Source organism: Melospiza georgiana, chromosome 1 (assembly GCF_028018845.1).
Source record: "Melospiza georgiana isolate bMelGeo1 chromosome 1, bMelGeo1.pri, whole genome shotgun sequence".
NCBI lineage: Eukaryota > Metazoa > Chordata > Aves > Passeriformes > Passerellidae > Melospiza > Melospiza georgiana.
The window spans coordinates 19,502,670-19,530,188 of NC_080430.1; the positions used below are offsets into that span (position 1 = coordinate 19,502,670).

The 27,519-nt window shown below is 38.2% G+C and overlaps 1 protein-coding gene across 5 annotated transcripts in view; it reads left to right on the forward strand.

Annotated features, from left to right (window-relative positions):
- The window catches only part of NEBL (nebulette), a 246,579-nt gene that overhangs the window by 88,410 nt on the left and 130,650 nt on the right, over nt 1–27,519 (forward strand). For 2 of the 5 annotated variants that reach the window (XM_058045761.1, XM_058045752.1), the window contains exon 4: nt 21,320–21,427. In XM_058045761.1, coding sequence (XP_057901744.1) covers nt 21,320–21,427 — 108 coding nt within the window. Of the gene's footprint in view, nt 1–21,319; nt 21,428–23,051; nt 23,849–25,779; nt 25,998–27,300; nt 27,411–27,519 lie in introns of those variants that run through there. The other 3 variants (XM_058045709.1, XM_058045727.1, XM_058045718.1) reach the window with 3 other exon arrangements.

The following is a 27,519-nucleotide window of genomic DNA, read 5'->3' on the forward strand; positions in this document are numbered from 1 at the left end:
TTAAAAGGAGTATTTTGGCATGACTGCCTGTTTCTGTCCCTTCCCAAACTGCTTCACACCCTTAGCCTATTCATTGAGGGTGCAGATTGAGAAATATTCAAGCTGTGAAACTCCTTTGAACAACAGCTAGGACATTAATGTGTTCTGAGCATTATTTTGGTCACATATCTAAAACACAGGACAATACAAACTGCAGTGAAGAAAATGAATTACATCCCAGCCAGCCGCAGTAGAGCCATGAAGATGTTGAAAGGGAGGGAGAACTTTATGTCTGAGCTATGGCTGACAAAACTGGCTTTCTCAGCCTCAGGAGGAGAAGACTAAGGGGAAAATTAATCACAATCTTCCCATGTCCAAAGATGGACACAGACAAAGTGGAGATTTTCTCTTTCCAAGGTTGCATGGTGGTAGGAGAAGAGGCAATAGGAATAGCTGCTTCGGGAGAAATTCTGTTTTGGGGGTAAGAAAAAAACAACATCACCATGCAAACAACTAACCCTTGAAATAAGTTGCCCAGAGAAGTAGTGAAATCTCCCTTGCTGGAAAACCTCAAGATTTGGCTTGACACGGCCCCAATAATTGGATCTAAATCCAGGCTTTCAACAGAAGATTGGATGAGATGATCTCCAGCCTGCTTTGGAATGATTTTCATGAAATGCAGACTGTTGGTTTGGTGATAGTTTTAAAAACTAGTTTTCTGAACACAGCTAAAGTGTTATAAATGCACAAGATACCATTGTTTAGATTTCATGGGATTTTAAAACTAGTAGAGTTCCTAAAACCAAAAAAGAAATACAATTCAGTAAGCAGTGATATAAATCAAATCTGCTCTGGTAACTGGGGTGTTTAGTTTCTTCCCTTTTTCTATTTCTGTGATCTCTAAAATGAGAAAAATTTTCTTATTTTTAGACACTTGAATAAGAATATTCAATAAGCATCTAGCAATGAAAGTGCTGTTAGTGATGCTGGCTAATTCCTTTAGCCAAGGAATATTTAGCAGATATTCCTCAGGGACAAGGATGTTTTGGGTCGAAATATATTGGTGTTTAAACAGCAGTGAAATTTCTAGGTTTTTTCTGCCTCGTAAAATAGTCTGATTTTGAAACTTAAATAGGATGCAAGCTCTCCTAGGACTTATGTTGTAGGTGTATATTTTTCTGTTACTGCTTATGTAAATTTTTTAGCTGTTTTTTATTTCCTTGAAGGGAAATTGCTCAAATGATGCTTTAAAAAGATTTATTTTTTAATTTTTGAAAGAGTCAATAAAGTTGAGAAATAAAATTATATTCCTGATATTGATAGATACATATTGATTTTTGGATTGCAGCTCAAGATAACACTGTTCAAAGGGCACAGATTGAGAACGCAACAAAAACCATCATACAAATACTGTCAGGAGTGGGAGGAGGAGTTCACTGGAGTTCACAGAGAGTGTCATGAGGAAAAATTCCCTGGTGTTGTTTTTTTCCTTCAAAATATGATGAGCATTTATTGTAGCCCATTTGTTAAAGTGTAACTTTACATGGATTAATAGGAGAAACTAAAAGCAAAAGCTGTGGCAAAGCAATTACATGACAATCACGTTTCCACAAACAATATCTGCTGTAAACATTTGTCTTATTTTAAAATACAAACTGAAGCAGAAAAATAGATCAGATTCTGTCCTTCATCAAAAGAATACTGGATTAAAACATCTGAATTATGCAGATAGAGCACAATAATTGTACAGGGACACTTAAAAACTGCGAGGGTCAAGATGAAGTCTTTCAGAAAGGAATAAAAGGAAAAAAAATCTCCCAGATTAAAGCAACTGTTAAAAAAATTTGTTTTAGTAGCAAAATAGAAATAAAGAACAAGGAAGAGGGTTAACTGTTGCCTTCTTCCCTCCTGGGAAATATATCAGACCATATGTTTGAAAATAAGAAAACTTTTTCTTCAATTCTATGGCAGCTGATGTTGGAAAACTGTTACGATAGTGCAGTACTGACCTCCTGTGTTTCAGGATATAACAAAAAAAGTGTGTGAGAAAATGTTTTGCAGTTCTGAAGTAACATATTGATGGCTTTTTGCTGACAAGTAGGAAGAAAAGAGAACACTGTCTTCTTGTTCAGCATTATAAATACACTCATTTGGGATTTCAGATTTAGCTTGCTGGTATCAGGCAGTATACAGATAGTAATTTTGCCAGGAATCTTCATATTAGTGCTTGATATTTCCTAAGAATGGATGAATCCATGGGGTTTGGATCTTCCTTTCTTCTTTTAAGCATTTGCTATCACAATATTACCCCTATTATTATCTCATTTTCTTTATTCTACAGTCTTGGGGGGAGTTGACTCACTGAATAAAAGCCTGGGTTGTGAATTAGATGAGGGAAACTGTACTCATAAATGAGAATGATACTGAGAAGGTTCTGAACATAGTGTGTCTGTTGTTTATTTAATATTAAATTTTTTTGTCTTGCGCTTTGTTCATTTCTCTTTCACTTAGTTTCCTTTTATTTCTATAGTCTTCTATTAATGATCTGCCCTTCATTTTATGTTTCCCCCTTATCACCCTTTTCAGTCTTTTAACTTTTTCTCTGATCTCTTCTAAAAAGAATTTTGCATGTACTCAAATGACATAGTTATCTATCAAACCCATAGCCATTTCATCCCTAAAATTTTGTTCAAAGGTTCATGTTTGCTTTTGTAAAACAAATAAGGAAAGCTTTATGTTGGACTCTTTTTTCTCTGGAAACCCTTGGTTGTGGAAAGTAATTGATTGTTATGTCAAGATGCAGCGGAATCCAGCTTGGGAGGATTGATTATGAGCGTAAAGAAAAAGCCTCCATCTCTGGTGATGGTTTAGAGGGGGAGGGGAGATGAAAAAGAAGAAAAAAGTAAGAGAGCACAAGAAAACAAAGAGGTTAAGAAGAAAAAACTTTTAACTTTTAGACTTTGTGAAAATGTGCCTTGAAAAATTATGGCAAACAGACTTTTTTAGAAGACATTTTCTGTTGTTGCTAATTATTGTGTGATAATTGTATGCTAATGTGATAGGAACTGAAGAAATAGCTACAATGGAGCTAAATCCACCTTGTGTTATTCACTCAGTTTTTCTCAAGGGTCTGTGGCTTAATGTGTATTAAAAACAGTCATAGTGTTTCTGGCTTATTTGAACTCTTGTCAGTTGGGTTTTGGGTGGTGAATATAATTTATAGTTGTAATTAGTTAATGCTGTGAGGAGTGCTTTCTGCCACCTGATAAGGGCAGATCAAGTGTTGCATGTGCATTTGTAACCTGTACATTTTGGACATAGAATTGGATAAGTGAATTACAAGAATTGTTATCATTCTTAAGCATGGCTTTTACCATGTGTCTGTATTGTTTTCAGCAAATTAAAAATAATAAATAGATGTTATTTCTGAAGGTGTTGCTAAAAGGTATCCAGGAACAAACTCAGCTCCTGCCTTCTGCTTTCTCCACATTGAGGGTCAGCTAATAATGTGACTGATGGCTCAGCAGGGGTCTGAGAAGCCTTTCTCAGCCTCATCTAGAGTTCCTGTGCATCCCAGTATGGATGGAGGTAGCACATCTGGCAGTATTTGCTTTGAAGCAGGAAGCGTGAGTTTGGGATCGTGGCACCGTCTCCATTGCGCTGGCTGGCAGAGCAGCTTAAGCACGTGAAAAGCATACACTGCATTCATTCAAAATGTGGTTGAGCATCTGTAGCTGTGTATACTCCCTTGAATTCCTGGCAGAAATTCCAGCTGAATCAGCTAGAATTGCACCTGGCACTTCCATCGCACTATGGTAAAAGAAACGGGTTGACCTAAAAGCCAGATTTATGTGTATTTAGTTATGGAACTCTCAATAAAATCAGTGCTAACTTTAAGGGCTGTATATCACTTTGGAGTTGATAATATATACTGCGCTTGGGTAATTTTTGCCTTTTTTTTGAGGGGAAAGAATAGTGTCCTGTTTTGCTTACTGAGTCTTTCTTGGTTGTAAGATGTGTATGTAATTACTGGAGTCACGGAATTGCTTTGGTTGAGCTGAAGGAATCATAAAAAGATTCATGGGAAAGATGGTGTTTCTCTGGGCTCTGCTGAAGCTTTTTATGACTTTTAAAGAAGCAAGATGTTGTGTGGAGTTCACAGAGGATTTGAGGCTATAGTTAAAAGTAAGTTGGAATTTGTTTGACCTTTTTGCCTGTACATTCTTTTCAGAGCATTACGTGGCTGAGGTCAAACTGAAATGTGTCACTGGTCAGTGTCTGAATTTAATTAGTAGGCAAGGACTTGGAGAACTCTAAAGTACAAGATGCTTGATCCCCACCTTCCCTTTTCAAATAAAAACAGAACATGATCTGTTTGTGTTTTCCTTCCACCAGCTGGTACAGTTTCTTGAATCTGTTTGTGTCTTAATGTAAGATTTAAATGTGGGAAATGTTACAGAAAACTGTTGTACTACCAGGCTGGTTGCTCAGCCTGGTTTATGACATCTGCAATAGTTTATGTGGACAGTCACTACTATATATTACACTTAATGACAGAAATTATGAACAGTTTACCATATTTGCTGAGCTGATTTCCTGCCTTCCTAGTAAAAATTGCCAGCTTTATGTTGATTTATAGATAAATCTAAAAAAACTAAATTCATGCTTTTTGCTCTTAAAGAGACAGAGACTGCTGTAGATGAGTATGATGAACTGTGATATAAATACTCACTGACATTTAAAAAAAGCAATACTCAGCTAGTTGAGAGTGGCTTTCCCAAGCCAAAACACAGTAGTAACACTCTGTATCTTGATAACAAATATGTTTGTGGTAACTCAAACATTTTTGTTTCTGAAATTCAGCCTAATTTCTTTACGTACTACTCTCAGCATTTAAAATAATGTCAAGCTTGAATAGTTTGGAGAGAATGACATGTCTGTTGCTTCAGAACAGTTTGTGAAGAATTTTTGTACATATAGTCCTTTAATAGTTATCACATCAAAGAGAACAGAAACAAGAAATTCTAAGATATTAAGTGTTCATAATTGTGAGGTTTTATAAAATAATCCACCTTTGATATGTATCAATTATTTCCATGTTATCAAAATGATAGTGTATAAATCCTTGCCAAAATACAATTTAGATAGGCCCTTTAGTTTAAACTCTTGAAGTATTTAGTAACAGTTATGGCAACAGAAATATGTGTCTAATTTTTTCCCTTAAAATTGGAATTTCTCTTATATTGACTGGTAAAGAGTAATAGAAAAAGAGATTATGTTTTCTCAGGAAATTTTCAGTTCTTTTTCTGTGCTGTCTACATCATCACTTAGTCGCGTACTTTCTGTGGTGTAATTTTGAATTTTTTACTCACTTAGCAGAGTGATGGGCAGCTGAGAAGATACAGGGTCATTGATCCTCTGCTAACCCATGTTTCCACAGTGTAGTTATTTTTGTCATAATTTGAATAGATTATATAGGGTATTGAGGCTATGGTGCGCTAATTAACACTTAAGCGCTTTTGGTAAAAGATCCCAGTGCAGAGTCCTCAGTACCAGGTTTGAACTGGAATCCCCATGGATGCTGTGGGGGTTCAGCCCAGTGGCCACATCTCTGCATTTCCAGGGTTCCTGATCTTTATTGGGGGTGTTCTTTCTCACTCTGTGCCTGGAGTGTCCTTCAGTGGGATTCCCTTTATTAGGCTGAACAGATAAAACTTCATTTGGCATCTACCCATAATTAAAAATTTCAGAGGATAAAGTATTTGTCAGAAATTTGGCTGGCAGGTGGAAATGGGCAAAGCAAGTTTCCCAATACAGTGCTGTTAAAAATTAGCAGAAGTTAATGAAAAGAAATACTTAAAAAATCAAGATACTTGTCAAGAGTTTTGTTGTGGCAGAGCTGTGCTTAATCTTAGTACACAATATGATTGTGATAACAAGTTTCTGCACATATACCATGATAAATGGATGCTGTTCTTTGATGGGAATGATTACATTGTATGTGTTGGCATTTATAGGACCTTGTTGCATTTTTTTAGAATATTCAATCTTCTCACTGTGTTTTCATCTATTGTTTTCTCTGACAGCTGGAATAAGACCATGAAGTCAAGTGGCAGAGGCCAGGAGGTCTTTGGTTACCAAACAGCCTTTCTTCTTTAATTTTCAGATTACATTTGTTTGCTATAGTTGTTATTTTTCTGTTTCTACTTGATGGTTTTTTTTCAGTTCTAAAATAGCAAAGCCAAAACTTTGTCCAAAAGTCTTCCTGCAAATGTAGTATATTAGTAATGCACAAAAGCAGTGCCATTGAATTCCCTACTGCATGTGAGCAAACAAGAGGTTTTACATGGAGGCAAATCAACCTGAAGATAGATTTTTCTCTCCTTTCAGCTGAAAAATTAGCCTTGCGTATGCTTCATAGCTTAAATAACTGATCTTCCTTTGGGTCAATAACCACCATCTTAAAGAAATGACACTTCAGAGAAGTTTTAAATTCTTTGAGCGCTTACCACTATCTTTGACAAAAAAGTTCCATGTGAAATTCAGCTATAGTTTCTTTTAAGTTTAATGTTAATTGACAATCAAGAAATGTGGGCCTTTGAATTGCTCCTTTGTAGTCACCTACAGCTCTGTCACTGCTGCTGTTTCCCTCCTTCCTTTCGTTGTTTTCTTCTATGCTGAGTTGCCTTTGTAATCTGAACACTTCTGGCTGCTTCTGCAGCTCTTCTACTATATGGTGTGTGGTGGAACTGGAGAGGAGGATGATGAGGAACTATTAGCAAAAATATCATAATTCTTGTGCAATATTGCAAACATTAAATTAACTGCAATTTATTTCTAATTCAGGATGGCTGTGCCTTAATTTTCTTCTTTTAAATGGTTTGCCATGTGTTTCACACTGCTATCCATTTGCTGGATTCCCTTTGCTTGATGGTAACTATTATTTGTCTAATTGTGTATATTTTAAAAGTTAATATTTTCTATTTCTGTCTCATTTGATGTTGGTGCTACTAACAAAGAGAAAACTGAGACCAGATGGTTGCCAAACAGTGAAGCCACCTGGTATTCTTGCAATGCCAAATATATTTTCCCCTCCATTTTTCTTTCAAAAATTACTGAGACAGATCCAGGATTTTTTGAGGGACCCAAGAATTCTTTCATGCAGCCAGAGAAAGATCCCAAATACTCTTAAATTTATCCTTGAAATTCTCTTCCCTTCTGCTCTTCTCTTTCACGGGTGATTCCATCTCATGCTCTATTTCCATGGCAGCACTTGTGTCTCCCACTGGAGCTCCATGCTGCTGGCTCTCACACGTGGTTTGCAGACCTTGCTCCACTGGGGCTGAAGCTGAAGGGCTGCCCCTGGTCACTGCTTGCTCCATCACCAGTGCTGCCAGGGTGGGACAAGGAGTTCCCATTGCAAGCAGAATCCAACAGGGTGAATCTGCTAGGAGTGCTTCTCCCCACCTCTTGGGTTATTATTAATGTGTAGCAAACAAGGGAAGACCCACCTTGAAGAGCTGGCATTTTGGATGTGCCGCCATCTGATTGCCATCTGATACCTTGTTGATCTGAGCACCAAATCTGAACTGACGCTGCTATCAGGGGCATGGCAGTGTGAGCTGGGACTGACATAAGGATGCAGCAGCACACACACAGTGCACAGTTTGCTCAGAGTGGCAGAAGTTAGCCTAAGCTAACCAAAAATGCTGTTTTTGTGGTAGGAAGTCTCATCCAGGCTCTGCTCGCCGTGCCGGTGCCGCATGCCGGTGTGAGCCGTGTGCGTGGTGGCAGACGAGCTGCTGCAATGTATGCTTCTCACATGTCTGGTCTAGGCAGTGCCTGTGTCAGCATTGATGCATCTCTGAGACAAGCATTTAATGCACCATATTGACACAGGTCTGGGTCAGGGAGTGGAGTGTAACTCCTCACTTAACTGCTGCCTGTCCTCTGCGTGTTCTTCTTTCCTTTGTAGCTGATTTTCTGGACCCTGCTGGTCTGTAGGCCCCAAACACCTTGAATAATACTGACATGAGCCCCTGGGTGCTGTGGCTCAGTAAGTATAGGTGTGTCCATCTGAACACCCTGGTTGAGTTCTGGCAGAGAGAGCAGCTGCCACTATGTCAGCTCTCAGAAATACCCAAATTGCTGCAGTATTTAATGGCTGTAGTCCTAGAGTATTTTGCTAGGCGCTGTACAAATTCAACACAAAAAAACTATATCTGCCTGAAAAGAACTTGTACTCCATCTGTAAGACTCAGGAGAAGGCTGTAAACAGATGAGGAAATGAAAGCAATAATAGGTTTGGTATTCAGCAGTGTAACAAATAGCTGTCACTAATGATGTATGTACAATGTACCTGCATGTAGAAATTTCTTACAATTCCTTTCTTCTTGCTGTTATATCATAGTGGTTGTGGCAGCACTGAACTTTCTTTTCAGTGCCCTCTGTCTTGTGCTGAGTATATGGTTTCTTTATTTCTTTGCTCACTTTCCTTTTGCATTATGTGCCAGTTTCCAGGATGTTCTACAGGTGTCAGAAAAGACAGACATCCTTCCTTTGGCCGGTTTTGATCGTCTCTGTTGCTCCACCAGTGGCTGCTAACATGGTGTCCCTAGATGGCTGCAAGCCATCATGCAGAGCACACCCCTCCAAATGACAACTGCTGCTGAAACTGGGTTTTCAGAAGTCCATGTTCCTGCTGGTTACAATGGGTTGGACACAGTCCCATTACTGCACACACAGACCAAGTTCAGCAGTAGTCCTTTCATGGAAAATGCATCAGAGTGGCCTCCCTTCAAAATTTCTCATGTTTTGGAAATTGGAAAATACCCCTTCATATCTTTCCATCAGGCAGGAATTATAATGTATATTTAAGCTTTGTGACAGTAAAATAATGTAAAACCAATATTCTGGTGGAAATAAGGCCCTTAAAGTGCCTGTCCAGAATTACTCCTATATGGTCTGTTCAAGCAACAAGACACAATGATTTGAAAGTGCTTTACAGAGGTAGATGTATGGAGTGACAAGGACGTAGCTTCTCCTGGAAGAGAGAAGAGACAGTGAAGAGAGAGTGTTTTTCTTTGAGCTTCTTTTTGGTATTATAATAGAACTAATTTTGCAATATTTACCATTTCTCAAAGTCTGTGAACTGTAGTTGACAGGAAGCCTAAAGATCAAGCTTACTGCTACTTTTCCCCACAGCAGAAAATACTAAATGTTTTCAAGGAAAAAGACAGTCACTGTTTGAAATCTGGGCAGCTTTTTTCTAATCTCTGTAATTCAAGTAATTGTGTTGGAAAGCACACGGTGCAATTGCCACAAGTTGTGTTTCTTTCTTATTATGCCAGCACATCAGGGTACTGTAGGCATTGGATGAAATTCTCTGCAATTAGTGAGCATTAAATTTAAATGCATCTTTTATTCAGCTTGTTTGATTTGTGCAGGCTGGCTCTGTTGCTACTCTCAGAAGCTGTATTTGTTTTCTGTAGAATGTACCTCCCTCCACAGGTGAATTGGACAGGGCAGAACAAAATTCCTGTTGCATCTTACCTATTAGATATGATGTTTCCAGAGATATTAAAAGGGGATTCAGCATGCTGACTGAATGTAGGCTGACACTTTTTCATTCTAGATAAAGAAATCTCTAAAAAATATGCCAACCATGTAATATCCAACAAAATTAGCATCTTTTGGAGGTTTTTTTTTTGATGTAATGTGCTAGTCTATTTCCTTGCATACAAATGTCACATAGAGTTTGTATCACTGATGTCAGTCAGTCTCTGTCATTGGTCTCCCTCCCCTAAAATAAAAATATTATTTTTATTTTATGGGGGGGATAAGTTCCTTCTTACTGGAGGCAAAAAAGAAAAATAAACAGCATTGAGAGTTATGAAAAAGTTTACAGAATCAGTCTCTGTTTCACAAGTAGGGGACTTTACAGCAGTGATAGAGCTCGTCTGTGTAATGTTTTCAAAACTTTAAAAGCAATCAGAAGGTAGGATGTATCAGATATAGGACTGTAATTTGTCTCTTTTATAAGAAGAATGACCTCTTTCCTAGTTTTCCTTGGTCAGTAAATAAAAAAACCACCAATCCCAAGCCTATGTCTTGGAACTGAAAAATAGTTGCTTTCATTACACATTTGTAAGGAAGTTTTGAAAAAGAAGCACGGGATAGCATTTAAATAACAAAGACCCTTCTTTAAATTCTCACCTTCTCTCCACTCACTAAGGGCCATTTAACAAAGGGAGCAGTTTTTACAGCTGGGGTGATTTGCAACTGTTCTCCTCTTCCCTCCCTCCCCTACTGCTTGCTCATTATTACTAGCTAACACTTCTGCTAAGAAATGGAAAGTACAGCCCCTATCTGCTCCTTTGGGATGCCCGGTCTTCCTTTTCTGAAGGCGATTGCGTTTCTCTTTTTTTTCCCCTCCCCCCCTCAACACTTTCCAGTTAATTTCTGGAGTGATTCCTTGAATTTGTGGATTCTTTCTTGTCTTTACACTTTTTTTTTTTTTTTCTATATAAGCAGGCCCTGCTGCTACACCCCACTTTTTGCTCTGATCCTAGCCCAGCCAACTGTCACTTTTTAGCCTGCAGGGAACCTTCTGGTACTAACATTCCTGCCTTGTTTTTATTAGAAGGGCATCTCTCACAACATATCCCTCGCTGTTTGAAGCAGAAGTCATGTGTATTCAGTAGGAATGAATAATGGATGTATTTAAAGGGTAACTTGCCCTTCTCGTTCCTTTGCACATCATAAATAACCACTCTTTTAGTTGAGTTTTACATATTGCTCTACAGGCACAGTTTGAAAAAATCTGGTGATTCAGCTCCCAATTTAAAAGCCACTGCTGTATGCAGCTGATAGTTTCTGTGTCTGAAAACTGATCCCACACCAAACTCAGTACTGGCATCTGTGTGCAGCTCTAGAATTCTGAACGTTTAGGAAACCGGTCATGAATTTATTTTGAAGTAGCTCATGAGACCACAGCATCAGGAAATGTACAGACAATATAATGGGGAGTGTTGGAGCTCTGGATAGGGTTCGTTTCACCTGGCTTTATGTATCAGCTTTAAAGGATCTTTAGATATGGTCTTAAGATACCTAAAGGTATTTTAGATAGTTTTAACTTGTATTTTTACATTTTAAGTATTTTTAAGATGTTTTAAATATAGGGTTTAAAAAAATAATTAAAGTATCTTCAGGATGAGCCGAGTTCTCTAAAAATGTCTTTTCTGTCCGCTTACTGTAAAAGTGACTTGGTTGAGGAGATTGTGTGTAATGACATCTGCCTTTTATCCAACAAATCCACTGTTTCTGGCCAGGTATTACCATCTGAAGAATTCCCTGGGGTAATGGTATTAAAGGATAAACTCAATGTAGTTAGAATTTTCCTACTACCTGTAAAAAGCTTCAGCTGAGGCACCAAAAGAAGATCCTAAAATTGAAGGTCAGGCTTGGAGGGTGATTTAATTGTTTGATCTCAGTTTAAGGACGCTAAAGTGAGAGTCTGAGCAGCAAATGATTTTGATTGGAGGGGTTGTGGAATGAGGGAACCTGGATGCATTTCTATTGCCCATTTTACTTAGATAACTGGCAAAGGGAGTGCCCAATTTCCCCGTTACTGTCAATGCCTCATAACTAGCCCCAAGTGACCTTGTTCTCTCTGGGGGGCTTTCACCTTGAGTATGCGGCTAAAGTTTTTTCAGGTGTATCCCTTGGGTCCTGTAGTGCTAGGAGCTGAGGATAACCCGTGTCTCTGTTCCAGTGACTTCTGGCAGGACTGGGGTCCAGTTCCCAATGAGCACGGGGAAGTTATGTACTTGAGCCAGGGACTCTGGAGTCATGCACCAGTATCATCTTTGCAAATGAGATTTAAATGAGATTTACCAGTGCAAGCATTTTCTAGGAGTGGAGGCAAATGATTTGGAGGTGTTGGAAATTGTGTATTCAGGTGATTTGAGCATTGGCATTTGTTAAAAAAAGAAAGAACCAGGTTGTGACTCTGATTTTACTGGTGAGTTTTGGCATCTTCTGATCTCAGTTCATGTGGCAATAATTTTGAAATTGTATGGGTTTCCTGTCTGTCTAACAGTTTTGCTCTACTTGTTGTTATTTGAGAGGCTGCTGATATAAATATTTGATTTGCATTTATAGGTGGTTCCTACATACTGAATTGTGTAAGAAATTATTCCCTTAAAGAGATTCAGCTAATGGACTTCTCCAAAGATTAACATTTTTAGGGATTCAGTCATCTGTACAAGCATTTATCCTATGAGAGTTTTGGAATTTTAGTTGGGATGAAGTATTTTCTGTGTCTGTTCCTTCTGCAGCTGAAATTTATTAAGACATTCAGACATATGTGGCATTCAGAGTTGAAAATGAATGAAAATCTAAACATAAAAGGCTGAACTGCTCACTATGTATTTTCTGGCATGAAATTACCTTTCTTAATTATTTTAGACTCGCCTTCCTTTTCTTCTTGTTTTAAGATGAAGAAAAAAACGGAGAATTTAGTCTTGAAAAAAATGGGGTTTACAGTCAAATTCTGCCTAGATTTTTAACTAAGACTAATCTTTGGGTGCCAAGCAGTATATATTAACTGGAAGCCAATTTGATGGACTTTTTTTCTTCCCCCCCCCCCCCCCTTTTTTCCATGGTGCCTTCAATAGCTTTGGCTTTGTCTTCATTACTGAGTGGAAAAACGATAACTTGGAAAGCAGACAAAATATAAGGATTTCAGAATTTGCTTACAGTTAAGAGGAAGTGATAGGTAGTCCCTTTCCTCTGGCCTTGGTTGTACAGGGACAGAGGAACTGACTGCATGAGACATCCATAACTAATATGGCCAAGGGACCCCAAGTTGTGTGCAATGTGCATTGGTTTTGTCTCTAGGGTTGCACTGCAGGTGCCCACTTGATATATCAGTTTTCAAGAAATAAGCCATAAGTGGCACAACAAACAGTTGTAAGGAGTTTCCATAAGAACGCCTAAAGTCAAATTATCTATTAATGATCTGTTAAGTCTCTGGAATAAGAGATGGTGTGTCCTTACCATCTCTTTACCAAATAAAAAAGAGGAGCTGTAGCTGAATGAGACAAGAGGATATTTACTAATGTGAGTAGTGTATAAGGTGCCAGCTACATGGTGTCTGAGTGACAGAGGGATCCCAAGCTTGCTGTTACCAGAGGCTAGAGGGTGTAATTGCACTCTCTTTATTTCCTGTGACTCCTATGTGCCTGCACATCTGCATTGCTCAAATCTAGATTTTTCAGTTCCCTTTCCTCTGCACTTTGTTCTGGGCTGCATTCTGATGTCTCTCAGTTGGACTAATTTCAGCGTCTTTCTTCTGCTACAGCAGTGAACAGTCCCTGATTTTTTTGGCAGTTCTTTGTTAAAATTTTACAGGTTCTTTTTTTCACATGTCATGTGCTAGTTTCTGTTGCCCATTAGTGTTTGTTTTGATTATCTTTTGTAGAATATGACTACAACTTGTGGCCTTGTCTGCATTACAATTTTCTGAGGTCAGTGTTGTTTTGATCCCCTTCTGTGGTTAATCTTCTTTACATGCCATGCTGTATTTTACAGTTCAGTTTTTGGCTTGATGCTTTGTGTGAATATTCTCCCTTGGGTGAATATGACCATCGTGTTATTTGGAATACTTATTAAGTAGGTTTTGTAAGATTTTATTTGGTGGGGCTTTTCAGGGAAGGGTGTGTTTGCTGCTTCTTTTTTTTTAAATCCTCCCCTCAGAATAGCTGTCTGTCTTTTGTGTGGATGTGCATTTGTGTGTTAATATCTTTCTGGTACCCGGTGGCCAGATGCCTCTGAGCTCTGCTGGTATTGTGAGCCAACTAAAGGCTGCATGACCGTGGTTTGCATGGCACTGAGCCCGAGGTAGCACATCCTGCCTCTCAGCAGGACTTGTTAGCTCAGTCTTGGTGCCTTAGCCAACCAGCAGCTACGTATTTTCTCTCTTCTGTGGAGTGTAGGCATATAGCAGCTTACATGCTTGTGATTTACTGCATACTTCCTTTAGAATGCACAGCTCATGACTATAGTTGTCCTGGTGGTTGCCTGGCCATTCTCTTTCCCAGTGATGAAAGTAGCAAGACAGGGCTTACATGTTTAGCTCAGACCCTGGAGATAAAAGCAATATTCCAGGATTTAGCAAATCTATACATGACACATTTAAATGGGTTTCTTTACCACCCTCCTGATATGTTGGATAATTATCATTCTGTTTGGAGGAGTTTGCTATCAGTGGTTACACTTTTGAGGGTATTATTAAAATTTGTGGTAATTTATCAAGATGCATTTGGATTATATATATAATTCATTTTCTGCCTGGAGATGAGATATGGTAAAGTCAGATCTCTTTCTGTTGTGGTAGAGTAATAAATCCTTCACCTCCCCAGACTTCTGTTCCTTGGAGATGAAGTAGTTCAAACACAGCATTTACCAAGTGATAGGGAGCAGAGAAGATCTGACACTATGTCTCTGTCATGAAGGTTGCAACTTCATATCTCCTCAACTGCAGTTCTGCACAGAATTTGTTTACTGCTTCTAAAATGCAGATGCACAGTTTGTTGCACAAGTTAGACAGATGATAATCACTCGTGGACATGGAGGAAAATCAGCTTGTTTTGAGACTGGCCCATTCTTTGTGTCATCTTCTCTGCACGTGCAGCTTGCAGCCTTAGGGAAACATTAATGTTACTTTTTAATAGAAAAGAGTAGAATCTCACCGACTTTGTTTTCCAACAGCAAAACAAGGTGCAAAGTACTTTAGAGCATACTTAGAAGCATAAAAATATTTTTTTGGGCAGAAGCACCTATGTAGTTTCAGTGGAAATGATTTTTGATGGAGTGGAGCCTAGTTGACTTGTTTGGATGTAAGCCTGTTGAAGCAGTTTCAGATTGCACTCTCTTCTGTCATAATTTTACTTGGATCCCAGCTACTGTTCACATGCTGTTGTCATACATCCAAATGGAGGACTCCCATCTTTTTCTCATTCTGAAATTTCTGATCTCTCACTGCCTCCAATTTCCTGTCACTGCACATCGTGGGGTATGGAACGCTTTTGCCCATGCGTTTTCTCTGAGCCACTTGCATCATCCTCAGTATCAAGAGACCACATTGTAGAGACATTCTCTCCAGAGCTACTATTTATATACTTTAATTTGCCCCCGTCCAACATTTCAACTGTTCTGATGTGGATTCCAAGATTTTTGTTATTTAGCAGTAGCTCTTGCTAAAACTGCTGAGACCTTCAGGAAATTACAGTGCAAAGATTTGCAGATGGTCGGAGAGTTGCTGAGGCTGTACTTCACAGGGTGGCACAGGCAGACTTGCCCAATGTTTGAATGAGGTATGTAGAAAGACAGAATATTTAATGATAACTATGGCACTTGAAATTTTTACTCCATGTAACTGCAAAGGCTTTTTGTTGGAGTACTGATGCTTTCAGTTTTACATTACCTTTGAATGGGAAACTTCCTTCCCTCAGTTTCAACTGTTATGATGAATACTTCAGCCACGAATTGCGAAAAAGGCTTTTTTCTTCACAATAAAAGGGTAAAAAAATTCTAAAACATGACTTTGTGCATACTAAGGACCATTTGAAAAAATTGCAGACTTCAGCCTTGGGGAATTTTTATTTTGCTTTATCTGACAAACTGATGAAATCTGTAACCCTGCAGTCCCCAATTACAGCAAAACTCATTCATCAGTGGCCTCTAAGGAGTCCATGACTCCTTGATTTCTCTAAGGAATGCCCAACCTACAGCTTCCAGTTCATATAGAAATTTTCAGGACAGTTTGGTCTGCTTTATATGCCCTTCTCAATTCCTGCATTCCTGTTTAGATTTACTGTGGATAATAGTTCTAATTGAGTGATAGTGGTAAGATCATGTTTTACTTCATGCCATTAGGGGAGTCAGTGCTTCAGCTCATTGGGTACCATTGTTGGATATCAGATGGGATGTAATGCACCTCTAATATGAGCAGAAGATTATTGAGATGTAGAGCTGTGGACAGTGTTAGACGAAAAATTACACCATGAAGACTGAAGCCTGACTTTGTCAGATAGGACAGTGTCTGGGATCCTCCCTAAAAAGGATTAGTCAAATAAAAAGAAGTCTTACTGAATTTAGTCTAGAATTATTCTTTACATTTGATTAGTCTGTGAGCATTTGTTTTAGTCATGTTCATAAAAAACCTAATTTACAGAGTAAATTTTGTCTCTGTCTTGCCATTAATTTTGTAAGAAGTAAGATAAGTTGAGGCAAAACCAACAGTCTATGTGGTCTATGGAAGAAGCAGAGCCAAACAAAGGCATCTTTGCCAAGATGTGCCTCTAGGACCTGTACTGTGGGAGAGGATTTCTTGCCAGTCTGTAAAAACCAGTGTATTAGCAGATGGTGACCTTTGGGAAGTAGTTGTGTGTGCTGGGCACAGGAGGAGCAGATGGCTCTGGGCAAGCCTCAAACACAGCATACTGGAATTCATAAATATTCAGGGTGTAGTAAAGACTGTAGGTCTATGAGCTTTCCTCTCAGGGTAAACGTGGGTGTGAGGGATCCCATCCTCTCTTGAGCTGCTTATTCCTTCCTTGCTGGACATGAGACATGATGATGCTACAATCTGTGGGGCTATGCTGTGTATCAGATAAGGAAGGAGACTGAATTTCACAATGACCTGGTCTGTACAGGAAAGTGAAGAAGGAACTGTACAGGAAACTAGCTTTAATATTGCCATAGCTTTTGGGGAATTAATATGTGCTCTGTAGTGGCTGAGGATCTTTTTGAGGTGGAGATGTGTCGCAGTCGAGGCGGTCACGACACAAAGCAGAGACCACAAGCAGTCTCAGTTAGTAACACTTGGCAACAGTTTATTAATGAAAATGGCTGATCTTTTATACACTTTCCAGTTGTTTACCCTTCCTCTACCTTAGCTATTGGCCACAATAATTCAATACCATGCCATTGGTGAAAAGTTACTCTGACTCCACCTAACTTTCTAAAAATGCTTCATCCAGCTGAAGAATGTTCTTATCTTCCTTCTCTCGATCTCCTTGGTTACGGCCTTGGAGAAAGCTCCTTATCAGCTTCTTCTTCTTCTTACTTCTCGCTCCTTTAGCTAACAGGCCCGCTGCTAGCCCCTTCCACAGAGATGAAATTAATGGTGTTTCTAGGTCAGCATTATTCACAGCTCTCCAGTGACGAGAAATGCATGATAATCCACCATGTTGAATTCTTTCTCTGATATTATTTCTTTGGTGTTTTTGTACTCCTATGTTGTTTGTTCAACTGATATATGCTTTTGGTATTGTAAATGAGGCTGGACTACGGGTAGGTGCCAAAAGCCCCAAGAGTACAATTAATCTTTTATGCTCCATTTATATTTTCAGAGTATTTTTCCCAGGCAAAATGAATCTTGTTACCCTAATAGGTGGCTTTGCTGTAAAGTGTACCAGCAAAAAACCATGAGCAGCATTTTCTCCAGCCTAATATTTTATGTAGAGAGTAAGATGGACCCTCTGTCCTTCACAGTAAGATGAATCCTCTGGTCATGCTTCAGGTCCTGCTGCATGCTGACCTCATGAGCAGATTTATACATTCCTTTCTTTGGGTGTCTCAAAGATCTCTTGCTAATGTCACAAATCTGAAAAGTTTGATTTGTGAAAGATCTGTTGGATCACTTAGTCCTTTCACTGTGCAGAATTACTTCTCATGAAGTATTTTCACTTGAAACTTTTTTATTTATGGTGATTTATTACAGTTTAATTTCTAATGTTTATGCCACACATTGCCTCTCAGAAGATCAATTTTTCAGGGCAGACACCACTGAGAGTGCTCTGCATCTGTGAGACTGCATTTTGGAGCCGGTGAGAAGCATTGTGAGCCATGGGCTGGGATTTTGGTGAGGAGTTACTAAAAATCATCTTTGTAAGAAATGACTGCATTTATGATTCAGTCACTAGGGATGACATGTTTCCATTTAAAAACTAAATTTTGAGGGTTTCAGTTTGTGATGGGTTGACCTTGGCTGGCTGCCAGGTGCCCACCAAACCACTTTCTCACCCCCTCTCCTCAGCGGACAGGGAGAAAATACAAAAAGACCCCAAACCCCTTATGTGTCAAGGTTTTGGGGAAAAATGCAAGCACTGCACTCAGAAACAAAGAAAAAGAAAGATTTATTCTCCACTTGCCATCAGCAGGCATTATCCATTCAGTTCCTGGAAGTGGTACACATAGTGGTTGCCTTAACCACCCATGTCCCCTCTCCCCTTTTCCTTTTGTTCCACATGATGTTTTAAAATATGGAGAATCCCACTGGTCAGTTTGGGTCATCTGTCCTGGCTGTGTCACCTCCCAGCCCCTCATGCACCCCCAGCCCACAGAGGTGATGTTGGGGTGATGCTGTGCAAGCACTGCTCAGCAATTATCAGAACACTGGTATGTTACCAGCACTGTTTTGGGTACAAATATAAAGCACAGCATTATAATGGTGTTATGAAGAAAGTTAACTCCATCCCAGACAGCCATGGTGTGCAGGTAAATTATTTGTTGTAGATATTTCCAGCTCCCATACAGAATATTCTTCTCAATTCTAAATAACTCAGGACATCTTTATTATTTAACATTTTCTAGAAACTGAGGTATTTTTCCTTTTGAACTTACACTAACTAGGAGTTTTAGTGGACCACATTTCACGGAGCTTTGTTCTTCATGAAACATTACATGACTTTGCGATTTTTATAACTCAAACTTATATTTTGAAGTTAGGTAGCAAAATCCAATAATGCATATATTAACTCTGCTAATATTTTAAATAAATTACTTTTTTAATGGTTTCAAAGTAGTTGCTCTGGGAACTGTAGTTAACCTTATTCCTGTGAAGTGATTTATTAATAGACAGTAGGAGCCCTTTTTATCTAACTGAGGGATTAAAATAATATTAAGTTGAAACTATCTAGTTTCCTCCTCCCTCTCTTTTTCTGTTCCTTTGTAAGATAAATAAAGGTCATTTGAAGTTAATGGCTAGTACATTTGGAACTAATAACAGGAAATGCTCTTTCTAACAATAGGTAATCTCTCTTTTTGGCAGGGCTGAACCCATTTCTAAGATGTGTTCACTGACTCAAAATTCTGGTAAACTTGAAGCAGCTAGGTTGAACATTTCCATGACCGCTGCCTGCTTCAGGCCAAATTTGATTTTTTTTTTGTGCAAAATCTTCAGCAGTTTCCAAGGCTGAGACCCATTCCCTTACTTGGAATTATTGACAGGTTGTTGGTTTGTTTTGAACAGTTGGTTCAACTGAGTGGTTGTACAGCTCAGTTGTCTTAGCATTTAAGGCTAAGGAGTTGAAGCTTGTTCAGATGGAAGAGTCTTTTGTGCTAATCATATGTCCTCGGCCATGGAAGTCTGTCCAATGTGGATAAAGTTTTGTATGACTCCAGATATAGAAAGTTCAGAGATACTCTGAAGACCACCTTTCCTGGAATAGCATGTCCACCCAGTATGTTTAAAGAGGCCTGAGAGTCAGTGTGAAGATGGAGCCATTTCGTGGAAGGGAGGTAATTGGCAATGAATATTGGAGTGCCTTGGGTACAGGGATTAAACAAGAAGCTGTGAAGAGATGGACCAGACTAGTTTAGAAAATCAAAATGAGACAGAGTGATACCTGGAATATTGTGGTCAAATGGAGGGAAAGTTGCAGACGGGTTAAACCTGGGGGAGATGAACAGAAAGGCATGGGCCAATCAGCCCATGGTTTGCTCAAAAGCCTGAGTGGAAGGGTCTGTTTCCTTTGTCTCAGGGTTGCATGAAGATATTTTACTTATGTGAAATCTACAGCCAGCTCTATATCTGGAACACAGGAAAAATTTGTTGATGTGGTAATTTGCTGCCATGTCTCAAGGATTTGTTTGATGGCCTTATATGTGAGCTATATTAAAGAAAAAGCAAAAGTCATTAACATACTGATTGAGGTTTAGGATGGGAAGGACAAGTTACATTCTATAGCCTTGTCAAACTTAACTTTTGTGATTTAGACGTATTTCTTCCTGTGCATCACTGTTGTAACATGAAGTGCTTGCTTGTGAAATAAGCCTAACCTTGAATTTGGTGCATTTCTAGTTATCAGCTGTGTGAAGGATAGTGCTGCTTTTTCTGTGCTACTGGTTTTGCAAAATGTGGATATGTGTAGTGAGTAAAGCAGGGGGTATGGGAAGTAAAAGGAAGTTGTTATGGATAAGGTAGCTGAATCCATCCGTGGAGACATGGGTCCTGACTCTGTCATTGATGCAGAGTTTTGTCTATTGCTCAACAGTGGCTTAAGATTTTGAAGAATTCATCTTGTTTCTTTATATTGAAATTGGGTACACCCAGACTGATTTGGAGAAATACTGGGTATCTGTAGAGGTAACCCAAGCCTATAATTTAAATATATTCAACTGTTAGGAATCGGAGAGCGAACACCCTGAGACCCCTGTATGATTTTGGAAATTAAGCTTATTTTACCTCAGTTTTCAGGTTGTCCTAGTAGTATGGATATTGCCATTCCTACTTTCCAGGGTGCAATATGAAGATTGATTAATGGCTGTGATGAGAGCTATATGAAAGCTTCTGAGTAAACCAATATTCCTACCTTGATGGTAGGATTTGAGTAGTCTGGTCCTAAAAAAGGACACAACCACTTATAGAACCATTTCTGCTGTGTACACAGTAAAGCAGGGGGCCTTGTCAAAGGATAATGTATGAATACCTTATTAAAGACAATATCCAAATTCATATATGCAAGAGGGACAAATTAAGCTTGTATAGGCAGCCATTCCATAACTTATAAAGGTTTGACTTTATGATATTCTAAATACTCTTTTCATGCAGTATTTTTTAAATGTGTGATTTATGTTTCAGCTGGGAAAGAGACTGGTAGAATAATCATAACTGGGGGATGAAATAGGAAGTTTAGAAGAATTGAAGACCTCCAGATTTAGTTATAGGTATTTTTCTTTGTGTAAGAGTAATGTATAGAGTATAGTTTTGTGGTAACTGATTTGAGAATGAAATGACTATAGAGAATATTTCCACAGTTGCAGTATTCTTAGAGGTGAGCCCATGGCACCCTGCAGGAGGCATTAGCTTGGGCACTGGGAAATTTTGCCCAGTTGCTGTCTATCTCTGTAAGTGGATAAAGGCAGGCTTCTCCTTTAAAGGCTGAAAGCCTTTCACAAGTGCTTTATTTGCACTAAAAATAAATGCTAAATTGCTAGGGGCACATTGTGGAAAATGAAAACAACCCTTTCTTCTGTATTTTCTATTCTGTAGGTAAAATACAAAAGAGACTTTGAAGAAAGCAAAGGAAGAGGGTTCAGTATTGTGACCGATACGCCCGAGTTACAAAGACTGAAAAGGACTCAGGAACAAATCAGTAATGTATGTGACTGCAACCTAAAGTGATTGTAGATGGAGAAATAGTGTGTCTAAGAAAAGGTGTGTCTGTTGGTGGTTTCGATGAAGTCTGTGTGAGTGAACAGTCTGATTTTGGTGATTGATTTGTGTATGTCAGATTCTGAAATGTGTGTAACTGTATACCATGGACTTGTACAGCACATTGGCAATGTGTGGTCACCTCTCCAACTTTCAGCTAGTATGCTCAAAGTATTTTCTTTATTAAAATGATTTGACACTTTTTGCTCTTTTAATATATTTGTCATTGAGTAAGAATACTTTTGGAACTTTAAAATTTAATTTTTATTTATATAAAGTATATAGATTATGTAAGTTAAAAAGTTTTGTCTCTTTTTTAGCAGGGGCCGTCAAAATTAGCAAAACAAAAAAGAGGGAATTTTCTAGAAGCAGATAAAATTTTGATGCTGACTTTTAAAGAAAAGATGTGGAAGACAATTCTGTGCAAGATGACAAAGAAATGGCAAATAGCAAAACAATGTATTTCATTAGCTTATAGGAGTGGGTTTTTAAAAAATGGGACTTTTCCTGACTTATATTTTTGCTAAGAAAGTTATTTATTTGTACTTCATTCTCTTGTAGCATGTTTAACTTATTGCATGATGGAATATTGAGTGATACATAGTGCAAGTTCTGATATGCATGAAATAGGTAAGAACTAGTATGAACTAGAAAAGATGCAGAATCAATACTATTCACTTTTCCCAACTTGCCTTCTGATCATTCTTTTGTTGCAAGAACTTGTCCCTATAGATTATTTTGTGAAAATATTTTTCAGTCATTCTCTGTAGTAATAAAATAACAGCAAGGCATCAGAGACACGCAGTGTAAGTATGATCAGAAAAAAATAATGGGATTTATTTACTTGAAAGAAAAAACTTTTTTTCAGGTTGGGATATTATTGAAGAAAAAAGTAATTGAAAAATTATTATTTTTCACAGCAGTGGAGGTTTACCATTCTTGCCAAAGCATTCACTATTTAAGATTTGATGTCCAGAGCCAGTCTTTAAGATGAAAAATTTGGGCTCATTTCCTGGAGCCTTGGCCAGTGGAGATGACAGTTAATTTAAGAGCTGTGCAACTGTTCCTGTGTGTAGACAAGATGAGAACAAAAGCTCATCTCATGCTCATACTGGGGCTAACTGAAATTACTGGCTTGTAAGAGAGAAAAATGTATTCTTTGGAGTGGCAAAAAGCATGGCCATTAAGACTTCCATTTGGGATCTGGGAAACTTCAGCGACTCCCTGGTTTTAATCAGCTGCATTTTTTATTCAGACCGGGAAGTTAAATTAGGTCCTCTCCCGACCTACATAACTTCCTCAAGCAAGAGTGATTCCTTTCTGTGGGGTAGCTCTGGAAGGCATCAAGGAGATGAAACGAGCGAGGTTCTGGTGAATGCTTAATCCCTCGCACGGGTCTGCTCCCAAGGAGGGACTGAGAAGTGCCCTGCAGCAGCCTGTGGTGCTCAGTTCGGGATATTGGCCTGCCAAGAAATCCATTCAGGCCTCCCGAGCCCAGTACCCTCAACATCAGACTACAGGATAGTAGGACGCAGCTCACTTGCATGCTCTTATCTCTCTCTTGTTCAAAGCACGTTGTGTTTTCTGTTGTGGGAAAAGGAGATAATTAAAACAAGCAGTTTTGTGTCATGGGAAAGAGCTTTCTTCCCATCTTTGCTTTTGAGTGGATCAAGGGAGTTTCTGTTCTAATGGAATATCTTGTTCCAGGATTTATGATACTATCTGGCTCCTGAACCAAAGATACTTACCTGCCTTTTCAGACCCAGAAATAGCTTTTTAAAATGGGAAAAGTGGTTTTATTTCAGGTTTTTACTCTTGGTCATTGCCTGTATGACTACTTTTCATTTCTAAACATGCTATTCTTAACAATATAGGTTTGATTTATCCGGTAGAGAGTTGTTTACTTTATGTATGCTGCTGATAGAGATTCCAAGTCAGGGACCCTATTAGAAATAATTAGTCTTGAAGGGTAAAATGGAATTTTAAAAGGTGCATGATAAAAGAAGTTGCATTTAATTTCTGTTTACACTGAAATAATTAATTTATAGCATTATATCCTAGAAAGATAATTCTGCATAGGTGACAACTTCAATTTAATTAGAAAGCTCCTGTATTATAGAAACGCCTTCCACAGAGAGTAGTTTCTGTATTTGTCAGATAAGCAGTATACATCATGGACTAAGGATCTAATCAAGATTTCAAGACACTGAAAGGTAAGCACTTTAAAAATTCTAAAATAATTTAAATTTTTTTATACAGAAAAATGGAAGAATATTAATATATCTATTTAATTTTCAGTTTAGTTTTGATTTCACCTTAAAGTACTAGAAACTCCTCAAAGAGCCCATTTGAACCAAAATTGAAAGGGTAAGTGAGAACAGTTAGTTGTGTAGATACCCTTGATGAGAATAAATAACAAAATAAATTTTATTATAATAAATGTTAAGTGGCATAAATATTTTTAAAAGAGTATATTTTTTGTCCTGATATGAAGTTTAGCAGCATATGGATATCAGCGCATTACTCTGACTTTTTAAACAATCTCTTGTGCTATGAATATAAACCTTGTGAGGAAAAAAAAACATGGGGGTAGTGGAAGGAGTATGAGTAGATAAGGGGGTTGAATTTTGGTTGTTATTTTGCCACCAGCGATCCTTCCTCTGAAGATTTAGTCCAAACTTGTGGACTTTATTTTATGACTCTTATGGAGGAATCAGGACCAGAGTGATGCTTCTTAGACAAGAATGAATTTTAATCTCATGACTTTTTTAGCATGAAGAGCCAAATTCTGCAGATATGCCACATATTTTGGCACTAAATATGTAGTCAATAAATAAAAAATGCATGTTGTTCTCACAGAGAAACGTATACATTTTGTCAAAGGACCTTGTAGTGTTTTTTGTCCATTTTGAACTTTGAGAAGGTTTTCAGAATGAATGCAAATACTCTCAAAATGAAAAGCCCCTGCCCCATGTATTTTTGTAGGTGATTTTGCAGTTAAGCTAGCTGCAAACAGGTTTTGCAAGGATGAGATTAAGGTGGCAAAAGGAACAGAATAAATAAAGATGATGGCAAAAGTGTGGGTCTATCATGATACAGGGCTAAATGAGGGAGTGGAAACTCAATCTAGTACTATTTTCTTTGGGGAAATGGAACACTTTCAGCAGTCTGCAGCAATGAGCTGCAGCTTACTGCCACTGCACTTTTATGTCTCAATATATGACTTGAAGCGTGTTTTATCCTATGTGAAATAAGTTGCTCTTTCTTAAATATGTTTCTGGTAAATGTCTGCAAAGTATAAAAGAAAACAGGTGTCCATACAAATTGATGGAGTGAGAAGCTTTCATTAAGATAAAGGCCAGTGCTTGGATAGCAGAGGTTGCTGGCTTGGTTGTATGGCTGGAAGGATGCATGGAAGCTTTCACAGTGCTTGTGCTCATTGCATTAAGAGCCCATGTGAAAGCATTCTTCACTTTGGCATTAATGCTGTTATGAACTTGAATCACATAAGAGCAAGAAGCGCCACACATTTGTGCCCTTCTTCTCCTGGAGACACAACAAAATGAAGTCATGCAGTTCATTTATTTGCATGTGACTCATTTTCCAGTAGGTTTGGGTTGTATCTGAAGTGAAAACAGCATGAAAATAAGAAAACAGATTAAATCTGCTTTTCAAAACACATTTCCAAGGCATCCTATTTTGGTGAAGGACAGTAGAGTTAATCAAGAGAAGGTCACTGAATCATCCCTTTGTGGGGTAAAGGAGTGGCTTCCCAAGTTGAACTCCTCATTGAAGTTAGTGAAATCTTTATTGGATGCAAAAAGTGCATGAAGATCTTGTAGCATTCTTGAAAGTGTTGTATGTGGGTTCTAATGAGAAAAGCTGTGTATTAATTTTCTTTAAATGTCTTTAATGAAATATGGTGCATGGTGTGGGGCTTTTAATTATCAAGGGTTGCATTCTATCTCCAGTTAAATTTATACAGCTTCAGGGGATGCAGAGGAGGACAGGAATTCCCCCATAATTTGAATCAAATGAACACCTGTTGTCTGGACAAAGACAGAAATGATAAGGAAATTGGGCACTACCTCTGATGTGATAAAAATACGTCTTCAGAAGCAACTAAAGGAGGACACAACCCACATTGCTACTGTAGCTGTGCACATCTGCACATCTCAAATTAGAAACTGTCCCTGACAGACACTGAGCCGTGGCTCCCTATTTGGAAGCTATTGGCAGAGTTGTTCAATCTGTTTACTTGCTCAAACATAAAATGATCTCTTAAATTGCCAAAACAGATTGTAGAGAAAATTGGCAGGAGAAGATGTTAACAACATGGCCCAGAGCTCCACTTGTAGGATTCACAGCACAAAGCCTGCAGATACTTGTTTCTAAGTGGTTTTTTCCCTCCATTGAATTCAAGTGAAGGAGAAGAATAGGGAACAGGAGAAATTAACAGCAGCATCAATGTCTGCATTTCACAAAACCAGCCCTGGCACATCAATGGAGAGACTGGGTAAGCATTTTAAATTGAATGCAAAAGAGCTTATGCTGTTCTAGGGGGTTTTACTACTTCTGAAGTAATTAATATTTTATTTCTGAGCCCTTATACTCCTAAGCATGATTTTTATCTTGCTGCTGTTTCATTGGGAAAATAAGCATTTATTTATGTATGACAATTGTGTTGACTGACATGGATGGGATAGCACTTGTTGAGCAGTGCCCTGGTGCTGCATGTCTGTGGCAGGTGTGCTCAGCCAGATGCATCCTGCTACTGATGGCCTTCTGCTGCCCTTGGTACCTCTGACAGTTTAACATGAGCTGCAACTCCAAGAGGTATTCATTATTTGGTATGTTGTAGACTTAATTCCACACAGCTGCACTTCAAATATCTGCATATAACTCATGTTATTAAGTATCTATCATTTGAGTTGAACAGCATTTTTCTGTCTGGAAACAAGACAGATTCCTATTGCTAAGATGAGTGTATCTCTGCAAGAAGGTGGAGTTCCTGCTGTGCTCCTGTGCAGTGAACATACATGCACAAAGTCCAACTTTGTTCTTTCTGTGGCTTGATCTTCTGAGCTTGTTTTGTGTAGATTCATAGAAATGGAAATTCTGAAAAGCCTCAGGTCCTTTGACTTTCTAATATTCTTGATGGAGTTTGATTTCTGATTTTCAGAAAACATTCTGCCTTAAAGTGCAAAGTCCTAATAAATGCTTTAGAAATTACTTAACAAAAGAATTACATTAATTTTCAATAATTATGAGTATTTTTTGCAGATTTTTACATAGGTTTTATACTTTGTAAGCTTTCAGAAATTTTAAAAATGACTGAGTACGTTCTTAAGAAATGATGAATCTAAGTAAATGTAAGTAATATTTTAGATAGAACTCGAGCTAAATGAGAAAACAGAAAGCTTTGAGAATTGTTTTGAAATCTCCAGGTGTATTGTACTTAAAAATGAAAAATCTTTCTTTACTGATCATTATCAAAATTAGTAAAATTAGAGACAGTGTTAAATTAGTTCCTATGCAAATGAAGTCTTTACCTACACTTTCAGGAAAAATTCTGAGGATATTTAGTGGCATGCTGCTTTGTTGGGCTTCATTACTTCTTTTTGCTATGATCCCTGTGTAGGACAGTAGTCACCAAGTATTCAGCATTCTAATATTTTTTAATTTACTGTTTATTTATTGTATGTTTTGATACTCTACACACCATAAAATGTTGTAAAGCAACCTGTAACTTCTTTGTGGAGTTTTCATCAAAGCTTCATTCTCACTTCTTTAACTATATTCATTTACATTGTTTTCAGAGTTGTCCAAGAAATAAGGAGGTATTGGAATTCTCCAGTATGGAAGATATGGATATGTGGACCTTATTTAAATGAAGGACTACAGCACAGACGTTATTCATGCTAATATAGTAAGTAGCACCTAGAGTAAACCATTATCTTCTGTGTAGGCTCTTATTAGAGGTAGAGGGAGGCACAGCCTTTGCTAGGGAATTTTACAGTTGCTTGTTGGGGAGGAAA